Below are 21,538 nucleotides of genomic sequence, written 5' to 3' on the forward strand. Positions count from 1 at the left end.
CTTCAACGAAAAAGCCAAAATTTTGGCTTTTTATTCTCTGCTTGCTTTTTCGCAAGCTTATTCTTCCGTCCCTGAAAATAGTTGGAATAGATTTTTTCTTGTTCGCGCCTTACCAAAAAGACTGATGGATGTTGGTCATGACTTTCGAAAAGTTCCCATGACTATGAAAATTTCACATGGAGGAGTTTGCATCTTTATTATGGGTGTTATTTTGTCGTGCGACCCGGCAGCTTATGCGCGACCATCTCGTGTTTAAGCTCACGCCCACATGGCGTGAACTCTGGTTGAATTCGGGTTCTAAATCCCGCCGCTGAGATGCTCAGTCGACTCTTGAACCTTGATGGGAAGACGGCTTCTTCCCAAATTAGTGCAAAAGGTTCCAGGACTTAGGATGAACTTAATGTGAATGAGTATAAGCTTCGCTGCTCAAAAACACCCAGTATTGACCACACTGAGAGACTTGCCAATGGCAAGAAAGGCCGCGGGTAACGCTAGTTGGCGAAATGGCGTTAAGCATTCCTAGCGATACGGAAAGAGAGGTCGTGATGGATGATATCATCTACGTTCGTACTGTTCCTCGTGGAGTAAATCTCACATCCAAAAATCTAACCAGGGAACGGGATAATTCCCATTAAGTTCCAGTAAAACTGGCAGGCCAGCCGGGCCGTAAGCTAGTGGGAACAGGATTCTCCCGAAAAGACAAAACCTTCGAGGCAAACGCTCACTTTGCTCGCGTTAGTGAAGTAAATCTCGAAGAAAAGGCCGACGCGGGGACTCAGGGCGCAGCATAACGAATGGTGAAGAGTTCGTATGAGCAGAATGAACAGAAAAAAAAGATTTTTAGGCGAATGCCATGTAAATCTCCGCTTTATTATTTATTATTCGGTTTTCAGGTTCCCCCTGAGAAGAGCCGTATGAGGCCGTAGGCTCACGTACGGTTCGGAAGCCAAGCCCCTGCAGTGATGCTGTGGCTTAGGTTAACCAACACAAAAAAGAGACAGTTTACTCAATTATTGCCTTTAGGTTCTGAACTACATATAGGAAGAGAGCATTGTTGTTTGCGAGGTATTGATCAATTACATGGACCCACCTTTCATTCCATTTGTGGTAATTTGATTATTTATAAACCGTCCTTAAAAAATCCATTCATTTTGGATCATGATGAATCACTTCGTGCCATAATCGACTTGTTGCCAATTGCAGCGCCTTCGTACCAGACTGAAAAAGTTGAAAAAAAATATATATATTTTTTTTCAACTTTTTTCCATGGTGACAGATCATGGAGAAATCGCGAACATCATAGTTTCCCACTTTGGTTGACTGTGTTCCCAGAAAAAAGATTTTCTTTTTCTAATCAAGAAACAAGCACTACCAAAGTGGCTATACATAGTAATCTTTTTACGGATCTATATGCTTTAATTGGAACTGGAAGTTTTGAAACAGGCTGGTATATTACCATAATGAAACTACCTTTCATTTTCTGTATTTGGATAGGGTTTATTCTGGCTTCATTGGGAGGCTTGCGTAGTTTTCTACGTCAGCTGGCTTTATATAGATTGGATTGGAATTGAAAAAAAAATATATATATATTGAGATTGAAAATTACATAAATCTGGAGTAAAAGGATTCGAACCTTTGCCTGTCGGTATCAAAAACCGAAGCCTTTCCACTTGGCTATACTCCAAGAACTCTACCTACGGCCTTTTTTTAAAGCTTGTAACTAAAGTGCTACGCACCCACCTAAAACAAAAACGAAATCACTTTCCATTCTGCCAATGGCTCATAACAGAACGACGTAGGGGCGGTTAATTTGCTTATGTTCTCCTACAATATACAATATTTTTTAATAATCGAATTATTCATCTATATCGTGAATGAAGGACCTATAACTTTTTTAAGCCTGAGCTGTTCTCTTATGCATACGTAGTAAATAGAGCACTAGTTTATAATCTGATTTATGAATTGAGCACACTTCTTATGAATAAACGTATATTATTTTTTTGCCAATCAAGCAGCATGGCTTCTCTTACAATTCTTAAAAACAGTTCACGACTCGTGTTCGATCCGCGAAGCGAGAGTACAAATACTATGCGAGGTGAAAGACCCATTGATTCACAAATTTATGATATAATACTAAATTTCCTAATAGTAGAGTAGTTATACCTTTTTTTTTGTCAAATGTTGTTTGTTTGTTCTAAAGATGTCTATGAATTTGGGTGAAGGCCGCAGCCGTAAATCTTTAATAAAAAAATTCAAAACATCCATCATAGGGATCTATATTTATAGATCCAGCAATCTGGTTACGCTTAATCTTGATATGGGTCTTAAACCTAACCACTCGAAATTACTAAGCCTGCTTTTTTTTAGGCGTTAAATACACAAAAATAACCGCGGTGATTAGAGGATAGTGCGATCACTGCGGTCCCTCCCGCACAAGTAGGTTAGGATTAGAAAAAGATTATTATTAATATCAAATATATCTGATATATTTGATATTAATAATAATGCTAAACAAATATTTGTTTCTGGAGCCTCGTAACTTCCGCGGGTAATAATCATAATTTAGGGAAAGATCAGTTTCTGAAAATTCTCGTCATAGCCTTATGGTTTGCGATAAAGGCAGAGTTTAGGGTTAGCTTTAAGCTTATATTACCTAGAAAAAAGCGTGGACTCATTATGTTATTTTATCGTCATCACTTCATAATATCGTCATACTTGGCGCTTACTGTGGATCGGGCATCTTTATTCTTCATTTCTATTTGGTTGACCTGCGCGTAAATTCGTTTGTGACTCAACTTCCATTAGTTGAATATGCCGGGTGCAGCTCAACAATCTACCATAGCTGGTGGCATACTATCTCGAAAAGCAGTATTAACTGAGAAACAGTAATTAGATAGTAGGCTAGCCGAACGACTAGAGGCCTAGTGATCGCAGAACTTGAAGTTCCGACTTGTACGGATAGAGGGACTCGAACCCCCACAAACATTATAGTCACCAGAACCTAAACCTGGCATGTCTACCAATTCCATCATATCCGCCAAAATTTGATTCAATCTGTGGAAATTTTTTTCTTTTTTCTCCAGTTATTAGACCCTTTTCATGGCCTCAATACCATTTCGGCTGCTAGCTCCAGGGCCATGCCGGATTTTTTATCGCCGATCAATAATCACAGTCACATGAATGGGTCAAAGGCCCTCTCGTCGAATTAGAATTGAACTTACACCATCATACATATTTGGCCTAGCCCTGTAGGTTAGGTTGTGTTTTATGGTTTCTGAATCGTGCCTGTAGATAAATATTTTTCATAGTTCATCACTGTAAAAATAAACTAAACTAGATTTGCTTACAATTTTATTATGTTATTTCTTATTGTTGTCTTTGTTATATTGTGGTTGGGTGCGCGATGTACAAAAACACGCAAATTTTTGATTTACCCAATACTATACAGATTATGACATCTATAAAATAGTAATAGAAAAATTAAAAGAAGCAGGAGAAAAGAATAAAGAAAGATTTGATAAAAAGCATCGACTACGATCTAAGGATATTGAAGATGGTGATTGGATATTAGTTTATGATAGTAGCTTAGACAATCAACATAGCACTATGAAGAAGTTTGCAAAGAGATGGTTTGAACCATATATTGTCAAAAAGGCACACAACAATGGAACATATTCATTACAAGAACTTGATGGTACAGAATTGAAGGTACTTATAGCAGGCAAACGAATCAAGTTATTTAAACAAAGAGATGAAGACATTTTTTTTGATGAAGAACAAACTTCAATACAAGATATCGAGATTGGAATAGAAGAGCACACTGAAAATCAAGAATTGTACCAAGATGAAGAACATTCCACATCAACATATTGAAGAATTGTTGGTGCATGCCAGTGGATGCACAGATTCAAGGGGGGGGGGTGGATGTCGTGATGTAATATGACTAGTAGGTGAAAGGGTGAAGAAATATATCATGTTTTCAGGATCTCACTTCAAAAATATTGTAGCAAATTATCTTGGAAAAGTAGATATTAGTAAAAGAGTAGAAAAATTAAAGGTGCTAATGCTACCTCTTTACAAATTATGCTTCTATTTACTTTGTAAGGCCATAAATAAGGCAAAACAAGGTAGATTAGAAAAATAAAGGATATAAACATATGTACGGAGGAGTTAGGAGTGCAAATTAGTAAAAATTACCTCAAGAAGACGAAAGTTGATACCCGGAGAGGGCCGGTTATGAACCGGGGTCGAAATCAGACCTTGAGGCACAAAACTGAGTCTCGACGAAGACTTGGGGACACTTTGGTAGATCGGAGAGTGGGGTTTGATAGAAGATTGGATAGGGTTTCTATAGGCATTGATTTTGGGTGATTTGGAGTTAATATGACTTTGTAAGAGCTTTGCAAATTGGAGGTTTGTTTCGGATGACTTGGGTTTTATGAAATAAAATAGGATTTATGTTTTGAGTGATTTCGAGAGTTTTGTTGCAGATCTACAAGTGAAATTTTATGAATTCATGATTATAGTTGTGTTAAATACATATTGTGAAATTGAACTCGATCTAACGGTTGAAGTGAGAGATATTAAGGTTTAAGCGGGTCAAGGTCTCAAAAAATAGAATTTTAGGTCCAGTGAGGATTTTTAAGTTTTCATGCAATCTACTTGTTGGATTGGAGTAAAATTTGTGTAAGAGGGTATTAGACTTGTTTTTCTATGTCCATGAGAAATTTGAAACCAATCGAATGGCGCAAAGAAGAGAAATTGGCTCTAGAAGGTTGGCATCAAGATTGGAGAAGGAGGCCGGCTAACACCCAAACATATGTTTGAGGTTTTCGTCAATTTGGTAACTCCGATCCTTTTCAAATTTTTTTATGCATGTTTTAAACTTGATTTTTAAGAAGTATGCAAATTTTGAATTGAGATCAACGGTTTATTCATTAGATATTGAGGTTTAAATCTGTCATAGGAATTACTAGGATTTGGATTAGGATTTGGCTAGGATTCGATTTAGGGTTTGATTTAGAGTTTAGGATTTGGATTAGAGTTTGGCTAGGATTTGATTTAGGATTTGGATTAGGATTTGGATTAGGATTTAGAGTTTGGTTAGGATTTGATTTAGGGTTTGGATTAGGGTTTGATTTAGGATTTGGATTAGGGATTGGATTAGGATTTAGGATTTGATTAGGGTTTAGGGTTGGATTAGGGTTTGGTTTAGGATTTCGGATTTGATTAGCATTTAATTTAGGATTTGGATTAGGATTTGGATTAGGATTTAGGGTGTTGTTAGGATTTGATTTAGGATTTGGATTAGGATTTAGGATTGGATTAGAGTTTGGATTAGGATTTAGGATTCACTTTAGGGTTTGATTTAGGATTTGATTTAGGATTTAGGGTTTGAAATATGATTTGATTTAGGATTTAATTTAAGATTTATTTAGGATTTGACTTAGGATTTAGGATTTATTAGGGTTTAAGATTTAATTAGGTTTGGTCTAAAGTTTGAGTGAAATTCAATAGGGTTTTAAATAGAATTAAATTAAGGTTGAATTGAAATATATTTGAATAATATTTGTGTTCATTCTTATATTTCTTTAAGAATTTTATTGTTTGTTTGAAATTTCTTTGAGTTGTTTTGAATTTGATTACGTTTGTTTACCATTATTATACTCTAATTAGAGCATTGTTAGTATTGTATTAAAATTAGGATTTTGTTATCGCAATTTCTATTCTTTCTTCTACAACCATGTGCCAGGAGTATTCTCAAGCAAGACTTCACTCTTTACGACAACGTTTATATTAAAAATTTATATTGCAAGTAAACATATGTATCATGCAAAGTCGAAATATTTTTGGAGGTCCTAAAGAATGTCGCCACATAGATCCTAGATAGTTAGTGTATATAAAAACAAGAATGAAGCCTTCTTCATCTTTGTCAACTCCTTTCTTGTTTCTAGTCTAGTTCAAGAGTTTCCAATTCTTTGTCTTTTGGCAATAGCTATTTTAATTATCTTTTTAATATAAATACTTTTTATTTCTATTTTTTCATATTTCTTTGAAAGAGTCTCACTAATTTATTTGCTTTTATTGAGTTCTTATCCTTGACATTAAGCAATCCATGATAGTGATAGATTTTTTCAAAGAAAAACATAGTTGTTTCTTCATATGTAATAGATTTTTTACATGGTACAAAATGTGTTATCTTGGTGAAACAATCTACTATCAAAAATATAGAGTCATAAGAACTTGAGACTAAAAGATCTATGATAAAATCTATAGAGATAGAAGATTATAATTATTCTGAAATAAGTAATATCACAAATAAAAGTATTAAAAGACATACTTAATTGAACTTACTTAATAAAAGTTGAATCAATAGTTAATATCGATTTCATTTCTTAAAGATGAAAATACTTTAGCTTCAAGAGAATTATCTATTATTCATCAAAAATAAAATATTTTTCTTTTAGTATAAAGTAAGATTGTCTAAAGAATATATTTGACAATCCTTCTTATTTTTATAGTAGATATGTGATTTTGAATTAAAATCTTGATATAGACATACTCTAACAGACTTGGCAATGATTCAAAATGCATGCTAATATAAAATACTCAAGTTCTTGTCATTCATTTATATGGTCACTAGATTAAGAGCACCTTCTAAATAATGATGCTATTTTTAAAATAAATCCTTGATTGCAATACATTCTTACCATAAATATCATAATTAATCTTGATTCTTGAAAAAAAATTGGAATAAAAAGCTATTACATAAAATTTATCATCTATTCTTATTTGAGACAATATAGCATCCAAAGAAAAGTTTGATGCATTCATTTCTATAAAAAGATGGCTTAGAAAAGTTAATACAATACAAGATTGGTGTAAAAACAAAGGTGTCTTCAAAGCTTCAAATACTACTTCTACTTTTTGATTTCATTGAAGTTTTTCTTTACAAGTCAAATGTGTAAGTAGAGTTGCAACTTAAAAAAAAATCCTTCATAAAGCTCTAATAAGAATTGGCAAATCTTAAAAGTATTGAATATTTTTTATTATTTTTAGAATTTTTCAATCCATAATAGTTTGAATTTTCTTAAGATCCATCATTAATGCATTATTTGAAATGAAATATCCTAAAAAATCAAATTGAGTAGTGTAAAATACATACTTTTCTATTTTGGTATAGAATTCTGCATTGTTAATTTCTATAAGATATAATAAATAAAAAATTTATATTTTATTATATTTTTAGAATAAATTAAAATATCATCTAAGTAAGAGACAAAAAAATTGTCCAAAAATTCTCAAAAGATATTATTTACTAGATGTTAAAAAGCTATTAGTACATTTGTAATTTCCAAAAGGTATGATAGTATATTCAAAATTTCAATACTTGATTCAAAATATAGTCTTTTATTAATCTCTTTTTTTGATGCATACTAGATTATATACTCCTTGTAGATCTATTTTTGTAGAGATCTTAGGTTGATTCAATTAATCAAGAAGTCCAGATATCAAAAGTAGCAAATATTTATTTTTAATGGTGATCTTATTGAATCCTCAATAATTGATATACATCTGCAATGATCCAACTTTTTTTCTTTACAAATAAAATTGAAGCTTCTATTAAAAATTTGGAATAGTGTATGAAGTTTTTGGCTAGATTTTTTTTAATATACTCTTTGAATTCATCCAATTCATTTTGTGATAAATTGTAGATTGGTCTAAATAGCAATTAAGTTCTTTCTTGAAGGTCAATTGAGCATTTACAAGTACAATGTTTTAAAAGACTATCTACATTTTTTTTTTTCAAATACTTCTTGAAAATCTTAATATTGATTAGAAATACCATTTGAAGTCTTTTTTTGATTAAAAATAGATGTTTCTTTCTTTTACAACATATAAAAAAAATACTTATACCTATAAATATAGGTTTGGTTGTACTTGATTTATGGCTCTCTACTTGATCAAGTATACTCTTTGTTATACTTTAAGAAAATTCAAGACTATGAAAAATCCAATTTATTCAAGGATTATACTTTTTTAACAAAAATAAACCTAAAATGATTAAATTAGAAGGAGATTTAATGATATTAAATACCACAAAGCTACTATGACCAATAATTACTACTTCTTAAAGAAATATTTTATGAATACTGTCTCAAGAAGATAAAATTCAATCATATATGACTTCTCTATGAATATGTTTTATTTTCTTTATTAAAAATATGTTACATCTTTTAATAAATTCTTCATCTAAAAAATAAGTTGATGATCTTGAATCTAGTAAGATAGAGGCTTTATGATATTTAGGTCCTAAATCAATATCTATTGTAAAAGAAGAAGAGAATTTTAAGGGAAAAATAAGACCTTCATTAGGTATTGTATAAGGTTCTACCACATAATCACTATTGTAGCTAAACAAACTCATTTTCTAACATACTATCTTCTTTCATAGTTGTATTTTTTATTTTATGATTATATCACTTCTTTGAATAATTTTTTGAATAATGTGCTTTGGTTCTCCATAATATAAATATAATCCTTCTTGACAACAAGTCTTTTCTTGTTTAGTAAGAAATTCAAAATATATTGTATCAATTCACATATCTTCAACTTCCAAAGGTATGTATTGAAAAGACATTGGTATTTACATTGAATTATAATAACGCTCATGCCTACTTATGCAATTTTTAGATCAAAATTTTAAAAAGTCAATTATCATACTTTATATTAAAATCAATTCCTTAACTCAATGTTTGAGGATCAGATAAATTGATCAACAATTTCTTTGCTTTGTATTATAATCCATAAAAAAATTAGCTAATGAGTGCAATATCATCTGACTTGATATCAATTGCAAGTTATTAAATTATGAATCATATAATGTTATAGATTATTTTTTCTATAGCAAAATATGAATTTTATTCATTGCTACATAAATTGCATCATATTTTCTATACACAGATCAAAACTTTGCCAAGAAAGCTTTCAAATTGTCTAATATTAAGTCATATCATTCAAACAAAGATGAAAATCATAGTAATGTAGAATCAAAAAGTAGAATTTGTGATTGCTCATTTTACTTATTCCAAATTAATCTAATGGGAATAAACTTGTATAGGGGGATTTGAACATGGGGAATGACTAGTTGCTTAAGCGTTCATGTTAGGATCACACAATCAATTACCTCCTGAATGTATTGTCTCTATTTCTAATATCTGAAAACACAAAAAAACTATAATCTCTTCCTTCACCTTATCGATCTCTTCCTTACAGCAATTCAGTCATACCAATAACTGCTATTTCTACGAATATATTCACCCTCATAATCTCCAACTGTAATACTGCGCCCTCACAGCTTTCAGCACACAATTACCCTCATTCCAATTACTGGAATTCTTCACACAAAACTGCCATTCACATTACGGTGTTTCACACGAATACAAAATCATTTTCTCTGCTAAACTACAATCAGATTTCAGCATTCAATCTTTCTTCTTCTCAAATAATATCAATCACATTTCCATTCCATAATTCACTTCAAAATATTCAGAAACTCTCAATCCTCTTATTCAAAGAAAATAACAAACAAAAGAAAAGAAGTAGCACTAAGCTTACCCCGACTCATACTATTATAGCGATGGCACCTTAATTAACTTCTACAACTCCTATATACTTTTCCATGATTCTCCAGATTTTAACCATAATTCTATAATTAACCACTTTTAAGAACTAAATCACTCATTCGTTATTTTGAATTTCCTATTATATGGACTATTAATATATTTTATCAATATCTTTCAAAAACGAATTAATATCTATTCTACAGTGTTTCAATAAACTTGACTTATGATTCTAGATTTGAATAGTTTTGGAATTAAAGTTTAATTATTAATTATACTTAATTAATAAATCTTCAAAACTTTGATCTTATATCAAACTTCTCAAGTAAGACAATTCTTGGTTCTCTATTACTTAAATGGTGTTTTACTATAAGAAAAGAAATATGATTTGGTGCAGATGTTGAAGCAGCTCCATTATCTCTATATTTCTACTTATTATCATTCTTACTCCTCTTTGTAGTGGTAATATTGATTTAATGCATTGCAAGTACTAACTTCTTCAATTGTTCTTACATTTGTGCCATTACATTCTCCATTTTGACAAGCTTTGCCATAATAATACTTAGAGAAAAAAAAATATCTAATATTGCTTAAGACAAGTAAAAAAAAAAAAAAAAAAACTTATGAATAAAGAAAATATTAAATTTATATCAGTTTTGAAGAGGATAATTTGTAACTTCTAATTTTCTTATGTCTTATAAAGAAAAAGTAGTAATTTACTCTTAATTAAAAAAAAAAGAAGCTTTGATATTGTAAGTGCATTCTTGTCAATTTATCAAGGACAAAAACTTGATGAAAGCAAATAAATAAAAGATTTTTTTTTCAAAAAAGTAGAACAAATAAAAATAATAGAATATGTATATTAAAAAAAAACTAGAATAGTTATTGCTAATAGACAAGAAAATTAAAGACTTCTTGAAACTAGACTAAAAGTAAGAAAAGAATTCACAAGAGTGAAGAAGGCTTCACTCTTGTCTCTATATATATTATCTACTTAGAAGCTACGTAAAAATATCCTATAAGACCTCCAAAACATGTTGACTTTGTACAACATGTATCTTAACTTATAAGGCAAGTTTTTTATATGAATACCACATAATTAGCTTACTCTACAAGCTACCAATATGTTGTCATATTATGTAAAGTATTGCTTGATAGTGCAATAGGCACCTGATTATAGTAGGTAGAATGGAAATTATAAGAAAAAAATCCTAATTCTAATAGAATATTAAATAAAATCTAATTAAATCTTAACAATGCTAAATAAGCTTTAATCAAATTTAAAAGAAATCTTAAAGAAATTACAAAAGAAACAATAAAAAATCTTAAAGAATTGAAAAAAAATCCACAACCTACTTGAAATTTAAAGCATTGATCTTGCTTAAAAATTTACACACCTTTTAACAATTGAGTTGGCAAAAAGCACACAAAATTTGAAGATAATTGCGCTTACCAAATAGAAAAAAAAACCCTAAATTTTGCTTGGGTGTTAGTAGGCCTCCTACTCCAATCTAAATGTTAAACTTCTAGTTCTAATATCTCTTTATCAAACTATTTAATTGTTTTCAAATTGTACATGTATATAGAAAATTAAGTCTATTACTCTCAAACATAAATTTTATTTCAATCCAATTAGTAAATTGCTGATGATTTTTAAAACGCTAATTGCCTTTCAAAGCCCAATTTCTGAGACCTCGATCTACTTGAAATTTCATAGCCTTTAGTTCAATTGTTCAATCAAGCTCAAACTTTTAGCTTACACTTCAGACAACTATTTTCATAAGACATCAAATTTTGAATTATAGATCTAGTATCAAACTCATGAAATTTTCCAAAATGTAATATCCTTTTTATTTCACAAATTCCAAAGTCACCCAAAACAACTATGACTTTGCAAAGCTCCTGTAAAGTTATTACACACTCAATTTCTTGAAAATCAATGCTCAAAAAAATCCTATCAAGTCTGCTCTTAAGTTCCACTCTTTGATTTGCCAAAGAATCTCCAAGTTGTTATAGGTACTCGGTTTTGTGCCTCAGGGTCTGATTTTGACCCAGGTTGATAATTGGTCCTCTTTGGATATTAAATTTTGCCCTTTTGAGTTAATTTTTATTCTAATCAACTCCTAATTTCTTCTTATATATGCTCATATTCTTTATTTTTCTAATCTATCTTATTTTGCCTTATTTATAGGCTTACAAAGTAAGTAGAAGCCTACTTTGTAAAAAGGTAGCATTTAAATCTTTAGTTCTACTTTCTTTTGGACTTTTTTCTATTTACTAAAATAATTTTCTATAATATTTGAAGTAAGATCTTCTATAATATAGTAGATTTTTCACCCCCTTTCACCTATTAGTCATATTACATCACAACAACATATGATACTTAGTTAACTTGTTGACTAAATTTCTAACCTTTCAATCAACTACAAACATATGTAAAGTTAAAGTAGCATCTATAAAGCTTCTACAAAGCTTTTCTAGAAGATAATATGAAATTAATCTATTTTTTCTTATTTCTACCTATTCATATTACTTAAGTAACAATTATAGTGTATATATGTCTATGATACAAACCATAATAAGAAATAGATCATAATTAGATTATTGGATCAAATTCAAATTTAGTATAATTTTTTCTTTTTTATTTTTTAAGTAGAAAAAAAATAAAAATAGATCTAACTTTTGTATTAATAGATATTTCAATAAAACCTTCAATTATGTTGCTTGGCTATTTATTATAGATTTAAAAAAGACTTCTAATAGCTAATTCTTTTAATTTTGATTATTAATTAAAAAATAATATAAAAATTTAATTTGATATTTTTGATTAATACTTTAAAATTTTTCTTCATCAAAGCTATAGATCTTTCATTATTTAAGAAATTATAATTAATTTTAAATTACCAAATTCCAAAATTTTCTTATATATAAAATTAAATATCTTGTAGCTGCAATGCTAAATTAATATAAAACTTAAAAACCATATATCTTACTTATACATTCACATAATTATAAAAATTCAACCATTGATCAAATAAAAAGCTTAAAATAAATCTAAACTTTAGGTTATTACTTATTGTTCTTAAATTTTTGTTACCCACATAATCTTAACTTTAATTGTTGCTTTAGAGTATTTTATTAAAACTTTATCCTTAAATCTTATATCCATATATTCTTCTTATAACTAACTCTTTAATTACATCATCCAATCTTTTAAAAAATCTTCTATTTACCACAAGCTCTTATTTCTTAGTGTTGATTTTTTTAATTTAATTAAAATTAATTTTTTTTTACTAATCATCATCTCTTTAGTATTAACCTTATCATTATTAGGTTGAATTTTGTAAGAATCAAATTGTAACTCTATCCTAAAAGTAATTATATTTTCTTTTTAGCTATTCCATCTTAATTTTATCTATTTATGGTCCAACCAAAGTAATAGAAGATTTTATAATATAATAAGCAAAATCAAACATAAAACTTGATATCAAGCTTGATTTATTAGCTATTAAATTATGTAAAAATATTTATAAAAATTATATTTAAATTATTTCTTTATATCTTAGATCTTCATTAATCTTTTTATTAAATAGTTGTATTACAACACAACAATGATTAGCTTGAACTTTTAGCAAGAATGTTATCTATTTTTATAATTTTTTATATGTAATGTAAAGATGACTATTTTAGTTGCTATTAAGTACTTAATTCTAATTAAAAAATTCTAATCCATAAATATAGTCTTTATACTTAAAAAATATGATAAGAAGTTATAACCTTTAACTCTTTTTATTGATTAGAATTAAGAAGCTCATCAAGTTGACTTTATATGAAACAAATCAACCTAATAACCATAAAAAGAGGTAAAATATATAGTTTTTAATACAACATAAATAATATTGTCATTTGAAATATCCATTAGATTATTATTAAGAAATATTTGTATAAAAAATAAAAGTTCCATACAAAACATTGATAAAAATAATTATAGGAAAATAAAATGAAATTAACTTTTTAATATTTGTCATAATTACTAGAATCAAAATATGAATTGACATGTTAAGAATTGTGGTAAATAAATGATTTGGTTTATTTTAGAGCCTCTTCTTTCTTTAAACAATATCCAAAAGTTAAGATTTCTAAAAAAGGATTTTTAAAAAAAAATTAATTTTAAAACCAAACTAAGATCTTTTTTAGGACTTTTATAATGTGGCCTTTGAAATTGGACTACTAAATGTGCAGACCCACACAGAAATAATCTTGACTTACTATTTCAGAGTTAATATCTACAGGAAGGATATTAAGACTTTTCTACACATCCTCAAAACGGTAAGATAACTTGTATACCTAAACGTCTTCAACTAAGTCAGCGAAAATTTTCTATTTGTGTCAAGAAGAAAACAAAAATCTAGACGAGTATCAAACCAAGCACCTGCATTTCTTGTACCGCGCCGAACTCTCTGACTTCTAGAGCTATGAATATGCGGAAGAAAGTAACATTGCTTCGTGTAGTTGGTTTGGTTCATTAATTATTTGTCAGAATTCATGACAATTTTTAAACTTGAGAAGCAGTGTTACTTCTCCGAGCCGATTCTCTAGCAGTGCGCATGGAGCTGGCGCAACCCTTAGACGGCTACCACAGTGGCAGACAATTGAATCTAGATCCCACGCCATGCAGAAAAATCCTATGCAAAGTGATTGGACTTTGGCAGCAGATCACAGCATTGTACAGGAGTAGATGGAAAACTCAGAATCAAGGAGTCCTTTCATTATTGAAATCCCGGGGCCCACAGGGTCCAAGATCATCACAGCCTGCACGCCTCATGTGAGCCGACATTGGGAGCGCGTGTGCAGATGCAGCATGTGCTTCAGGAATGTTTCCGAAGCCAAGTTCGGGGCTTCTACAACTAAAATCCAAGCTATCAGAAACCTGACTTAGACTGCTACCAAGGTCGACTGCTGGCGTATGCGAGTCCCGCGGCTCTAACCTGCACCCAGCGAAGAGAGCATGTCAAGTGCCGAACCGTGTGATGCGTTGCATCAAGGCAATGCCGCCAATGTTTACCAAACTTGACAGTCGTTAAGAACTTTAACATTTGATCAAAATCTAACATTTTGCACCCATGAGTACCTTAAGCTTGGTGAAGGAGATGGTTGTGTCGTTCAGCATGTATAGCGTGTTCAGCCGTTTTCCCGCAAATCCCATGTTGGGTACACCAGGTTGGCGGATGAGACCCAGGGGTTTCCCCGAGTGGCTGAATACTGAACCAGCCACAACAACCGTCAGAATCAGAAGGGGCTCAGAATATGATGCAAAGAAACCTGTGCAAGTACCACACGTTCTTTCGAAACTCTGCCGGATGAATGGCGTGTAAGGACTGATCCCTGACCTTGGACTCCGTCCACGGTTCCGATGTAGACGCGCTCCGCGGTGTCGACCTTGATACCATCAGGAATTCCAAGTCCTGGGCCGCTTCCGTCGTAAACGGCAACGGAGGCAAACAGCCGGCGGTTGGTTAGTAAGCCGTCCGTGCCCACGTCGAAGACGGTGACCGAGTGCGGCCTGGCAATATCGAACTGCCCCTGCAAGCTGACAGAGGTCAAGTACCAAAGGTCAATCACATAGACACACAACGATTAACGCTTCAACATCTTCTAATAGAATGTATTTCTTCTCAATTCATCTCAAATTCTGATTGAATGCTGTCAATTGACCCAGTGTCCATAACACGACGAAGCGGGGGTTGCAGGAGACAGCGCTGTACCCAAGAGCAAATCCAGAGTCGGCAACATAAAGACGCTTCTCATCGTGCGAGAATGCAAGTCCGTTGGGCTGCGTGAATCCATCCGCCACGGCATCCACCACGCCGGAGGTACTGATCTTGTAAATCTGGTTCTTCACGTTAGGCGCGTCTCGGAATCCCTGCACACTGCCGTAGCTGGGATCTGTGAACCAAATCGTCCCGTCACGCTTCACCACAGCGTCATTTGGGCTGTTGAACGGTACTCCGAACCAGTTGTCTGCCACCACGGTTTTTTCCATGGTCTTAAGGTTAATCCGCTGAATGAAACCCCCTTTGGTCCTCGATCCTTGCTGGCAGACCAAGAGATTACCGTCGTTGTCGAGCACCATTCCGTTGGGGACATCGTCTAGGGGCGCGCTCAAGGTTGTCACAACTCTCGTCCTCAGGTTGACCTTCTTCAGCTGGTGGTTAATATCACACGAAACGATCAGATACATGTTCTAGTGAGTCAAAAGTTCAATTATCTTGTGCAGCCATTCAATCAATCACCTATGCTTTGGACCTGACCAGAGAATGAGAGGGGAATGAGGCCTACGTCTGTTCTTACGACACCATTGGGACCTTCCAACCTCACGGACGAGAAATAGAACTCGTTGTTGTCGGGGTACCACACAGCGCCTTCGTGAGCGTTTGTCTTTACCAGCTCAACAACCTTTGGTGACGGGCCCAGAATATCCAAAAACTCTAGGTCGCGGACCTGCAACCCAGCCACAAGACAAAGCCATGGAATTTCATGTGGGCAACGATTTGCGATGCATTCACAGCAGGGGCACTCAGAGGGGATGGGCGGTGAAACCTACCACGAATCTGCAATCTTCAATGGGCTCCACGGGCCCAGTGGGCGTGCGATTTACGAGGCTGCCTTGGCGCCAGTAGCACGCACCTGGTGGAAGGGATGTGCCGTCTGACGCTGCGCCATTAACATCTACAGCATCACACCCAGCAAGTTGTGGAATGAGTTGATCCTTTTCTGCAAATTGCGATCGGAATGGGCACATTTGTGAAGACCCATCTTAGAAGTAAGCGAGGTCAAGGGCGATGCTGCTCAGATAGAATTGCTAGCTCTCAATCCTGAACATGTCCCCGTCTTCGAACGCTAAGACTGCTCGAAGAATTTCTTCGAGCGAATCGTTGGATGACCGTATACAATGGACTTCTTGTCCAACGAGGAGGACAACATTGGGTGCAACTGGTCATGGCTCGCCCGAATACTATGGTGATCACTGCAACGGGAATGGTTATCACAGAAGCTAAACGTTGCAGCTAAACTTCTCAAGGCCCTTAGAACTGGCACGAAGATTTGTAAGCGAAACGGGAACGGAGAAGGGCAACGGATGGCAGGCTTCGACTCAGAGAGTGGAACAAATTTTAAGAAATCATTTCGATAAGGTGCACACAGAGCGCGGTGGGAAGTGGGGATGGCGTACATGTGGCGAACAAGACTGAAAAAGTTACCGCAACTCTGAGAAACATCACCAGAGCCATCTCTAAGGCATCGAAGTGCCTAGCAGAGCCCTTGCCGGGTGCTGTCCTCCTCAGAAGACCAGCGCAAAGCTGCGACTGCAACGGCTGCTACGAAACAACTGCCACATTCACCTTTAAAAATGCTGTGTGGATCCAGACTGTTTCAGTTACAGTGCAATCTGACCGACGGGGATGGAGATGTGTGGAGGGGGAAGCGAGACCTCCGTGCAAGGCTTAAGAGAATTTGCTGCTAGAAGTTGCGCTAGATCCCTATTTTGAGATGGGACAAAGTGGGTGGCGATACCAGTGAGGCAGCATGTGTGAGTAACGGCGGTGTTGGCATCGAGACAGGCATACCCAAATTAGGAGAAATAATGTTGTGAGAAGTTATTCATGTAGGTGGGTAAAATAGAGAATCTGATTGAATTTTGCATTGGTGAGTAACAGTGGATATAACGCTGGAAGGATACTTGAAGCATGCTCCTCGTGGAACACCATGTCGCATGATGTAATCAGCTCTCCATTATTGATTTTGTGGACTTTATAGCCTTTGCCGAGGGAGCTGTAGCCAAGAAGAATGCACCAGAGGTTTAATCGTTGATTTTAACTCAGAGAGGAACCGGTAAATTTGCTAAACAGCGGCTACTAAATACACGAAGGTGGGCTATATCTGGTTTTCTTTTATTTTATGCCACATTTCAAAACGAGTAGTGTCACAAGGAATCGCTTGTGTTGGACTCCTATTTTGCATATAGATTGTGCACATGACCGCTTATATCCAATAGTGTTTAGATAGCTTGGCTTCATGAAACATACATCTTGTGGCATTGAGAAGAGTGCAATTTTTTCTTTCAGCAATGCCATTTTGGCGGGGAGTGTAAGCAGTTGTGGATTGATGTTGTATTCTGTGAGCTTCCAAGTATTGATTGAAAATGGAGAAGAGATATTTTCCTTCTTGATTGAAGTGAAGGACTTGCTGTTTGTAGCCCGTTTGTATTTCAGCTTAAAGATGAAAAAGTTTATATACATAAAAGCATTTTTTTTTTTGGCAAAGTAAGCAAAGTATTGTGTAGTAGAAAAAATCTTCTATAAAAGTAATATAATATTCAAATCTCAAAAATGTTGGGTGTTGCAATGTGGCTATTGAAATCAAAATTTACTATATTAAGAAATTTGTAGCATATATTGTTGCAATTTTAGAAAACTTAGTTGCTACTACTAATGTTGATATCAGATTACTTCTTAAATAAATACCATAATAAGTATGCTCTATGTATATCAATACAATTGTTTCAAATAATTATTGCTTATATATTCCAAGTGACAATGTCATAGTATTGAAATCTTGTTTGTAGGAATAAAAATATTATGTTGAGTAGAATTTGCAACCACCATAAGATTGTATTTTTTGGACTGTTTGCTTGAGGTGACTACATCTAGTAGCAAATACTTTGATTGCAGCTAGTATTTTGTCAATAGGTCACATAAATTTATTTTTGGTAAAATCTTTATTATAAAAAAATCAATCATGGTCAATGATGATGATGCTTGGAACCTAAAGTCTAAGAGCATGTCAAGCTGCCAACCAGAATCATAATTATTTGTATCAATTTGGGCATTGATATAAACCAATTTATATATTGTAAAAAACTTGAGTGCCATTGTTATGGTTTTAAGCAACCAAGGTGTTTGATTCATCACAAGAAGCAATCATATTGCTAGGTTCTTTGCAAAAAACTACCATGGCTCTTAGGTAAATATGTAAAGCAACCAAAGTGATAAGTTGTCATGGACATAAATATTTATTCCAACAATTATCTATATAATTAAGTAGAAGTAAATAAAAGTAGATTAATTTTATAATATTTTCTAGAAAAGCTTTTTAGAAGCTTTATAGATATTGCTTTGACTTTATATGTGTTTATAGTTGATTAGTAGCTTAAAAACTTGATCAACAAATTAGCCATATATCACATGTGTTGGTAGCTTATTCTATGAGCTAATTATAAGGGAGACATATAGAAAACTTGTCTTGCAAGTTAAGACATGTGTCTTTTAAAGTCAATATGTATTGGAGGTCCTATAAAACCTCATCATGTAGGTCCTAATTAGATAGTATATTGTCACGGACATACATATAATTACCTACATGAATAGATAAAAGTATGTAAAAGTAGATAAAAGTAGGTTAATTGTGTAATATCTTCTAGAGAAGCTTCTTAGAAGCTTCATAGATGCTGCTTTGACTTTATAGGAGTCTATAGTTGACTTTTAGGTTAGAAACTTGGTCAAGAAGTTAACCATGTGCCACACATGTTGGAAGCTTAAAGATTAAGCTAACTACGTGGTCCATCCATAGAAAACTTGCCTTGCAAGCAAAGGCATGTGGCCTAGAAAGTCAACATATATTGGAGGTCTTATAGAACATCGCCACGTGGCTTCTAGTTAGATAGTATATATAGAGGCAAGAGTGAAGCCCTCTTCACTCTTGTCAACTCCTTTCTTGCTTCTAGTCTAGTTTCAAGGGTCTCTAGTTTTCTTGTATTTTGGCAATAGCCATTCCAGTTTCTTTCTTAATATACATATTTCTATTTTGTCCTATTTCTTTTTGAGAAAAGTCTCACTTACTCTTTAGCTTTCATCGAGTTCTTGTCCCTGACAGATTGACAAGAGTACACTTACAATATCAAAGCTTTGTCTTTTCTTGATTAAGAGTGGATTACCCCTTTTTCTTGATAAGACATAAGCGCATTAGAAGTTGCGGATTACCCTCTTTTAAACTGATATTGTTCTTAGTATTTTCTTTGTTATCAATTCCTCTCTTCTATTTGTTTTGAGCGTTATTAGACATCTTCTCTTTTCTAAGTGCTACTATGGCAGAGCTTGTTGAAATGAAGAGTGCAATGGCACAGATGCAAGAACAATTAAGGGAGTTAATGCTTGCGATGCATCAACTCAATTTACCACCACAAGGAGCAACAAGAATGGTAGGAAGTAAAGATATAGAGATGATTGGGGCTGCTTCAACATCTGCACCAAACCATATCCCTTCTCCCAGAATGGAACACCCTTGGAGTGTTAGAGAACCGAGAGTTGCCTTGTCCGAGAAGTTTGATGGTATCAAATCCAAGTTTCGAGGATTCATCAATCAGGTCCAACTAGTGATTGAACTTCAACTCCATAGCTATCCAACTCCAGGGTCACAAGTTAGATTCATTGGTACACTTCTTTCAGGTTCAGCATTGTCATGGTTTTCATCTTTTCTTGAACGACGAGATCCAATATTGGATAATCTGGAGGCTTTTTTGGCGGAGTTTCGATCCATGTTTGGAGAACATGATGCAATTCGTGTTGCAACCAACAAGATCCGTATTTTGCGACAAGGCAATCGATCAGTAACATTATATGCTTCGTAATTTCGACAACTTGCAACTGATATCAAGTAGGATGATGCCGCACTTGTGAGTCAATTTCTCTACGGATTACAATATGAGGTAAAGAAATTGATGCTTAATTTACCTGATCCTCAAACATTGAGTCAAGCAATTGACTTTGCTGTGAAGTGCGACAATTGACTTTTTGAATTTCGATCCGAGAGTCGCACAAGTGGGCCTCAACGTTACTACAATTCAATGGCAACACCGACGTCTCCTCAACACATACCTTCAGAAGTAGAGGATATGTAAATTGATGCGGTACGTTTCAAACCTCTTACTGAGCAAGAAAAGTCTCGTCGTCGACAAGAAGGATTGTGCTTATATTGTGGAGAACCTAAGCACACTGCTCAACATTGTCTAAAGAAGCGACGTAACTACAAAATGAGGAGTACGGTTGTCAAAGAAGACAGTATGTCAGAAAACGAGTACGTCCAGCTACAATAGGGACCGTGCGGCTGGAATCTTGTACAACTTCTAATGAAGGTCCTATCCTCTCCTCAGAACCATCTCCTTGTTTTATAATAGATGTGCGTTTAGGACCTAATAATTACAAAGCCTCTGCCTTGGTAGATTCAGGAGCCTCATCTTGTTTTTTAGATGAAGAATTTGCTAGATGTCATAGAATATCATTAATACAAAAAACTAAACCTGTACACGTAGAAGTCATAGATGGTCATTCGTTGTCTTCTGGAGATGTAACTTACGAAACACTTCCTGTAGATGTAGTAATAAATGGTCATAGTAGTTGCGTAATTTTTAATATAATTAGATCTCCCTCTAATCCAATAATTTTAGGCTTATTATGGTTAGAAAAGTATAATCCTCGAATAGATTGGATTTCTCGTAAACTTGATTTTCCTCAGAGCATTAGTAACAGTTCTATTAATCAAGTAAAAAACCATGAGTCTAGTATAGTAAAACTCGCACTTATAGGTGCAAAAGCATTTATACACGCAACAAAAGAAGGATCAACTTTTGCTATTTATGCTGCACCTATTTCTGAAAGCGTAAAGACTTCAAGTGGCATTCCAAGTCAATATCAAGATTATCAAGACGTTTTTGAGAAAAAAAATGCAGATATTCTTCCTGAGCATCGCCCATACGATTGTTCAATCGATCTCAAGGAAGGAACTCTGCCACCATTTGGACCAATTTACAGTTTATCGCAAGATGAGTTGGCTGAACTCAAGACATATATTGACGAGAATTT

General features: G+C 33.6%; 2 protein-coding genes across 2 annotated transcripts; one reads left to right on the forward strand and one right to left on the reverse strand.

The window, feature by feature from the left end:
* Positions 1–503: 503 nt before the first annotated feature.
* On the forward strand, positions 504–3,416 carry LOC149989435 (putative mitochondrial protein ymf2). Its single transcript, XM_090250185.1, has 3 exons — positions 504–567; positions 655–743; positions 927–3,416. The coding sequence occupies exons 1-3, from the start codon at positions 504–506 to the stop codon at positions 1,569–1,571; spliced, it is 798 nt and encodes a 265-aa protein (XP_090106311.1). The 3' UTR covers positions 1,572–3,416.
* A 10,942-nt stretch (positions 3,417–14,358) lies between these two features.
* LOC112281902 (uncharacterized) lies at positions 14,359–17,234 on the reverse strand. Its single transcript, XM_024518917.3, has 8 exons — positions 17,196–17,234; positions 16,855–16,996; positions 16,228–16,352; positions 15,963–16,124; positions 15,389–15,828; positions 15,014–15,213; positions 14,755–14,885; positions 14,359–14,611 (listed from the first exon to the last, which is right to left on the reverse strand). The coding sequence occupies exons 1-8, from the start codon at positions 17,232–17,234 to the stop codon at positions 14,567–14,569; spliced, it is 1,284 nt and encodes a 427-aa protein (XP_024374685.2). The 3' UTR covers positions 14,359–14,566.
* Between the last annotated feature and the right edge of the window lie 4,304 nt (positions 17,235–21,538).

Source organism: Physcomitrium patens, chromosome 4 (assembly GCF_059467195.1).
Source record: "Physcomitrium patens ecotype Gransden chromosome 4, ASM5946719v1, whole genome shotgun sequence".
In the NCBI taxonomy this organism is placed as follows: Eukaryota; Viridiplantae; Streptophyta; class Bryopsida; order Funariales; family Funariaceae; genus Physcomitrium; species Physcomitrium patens.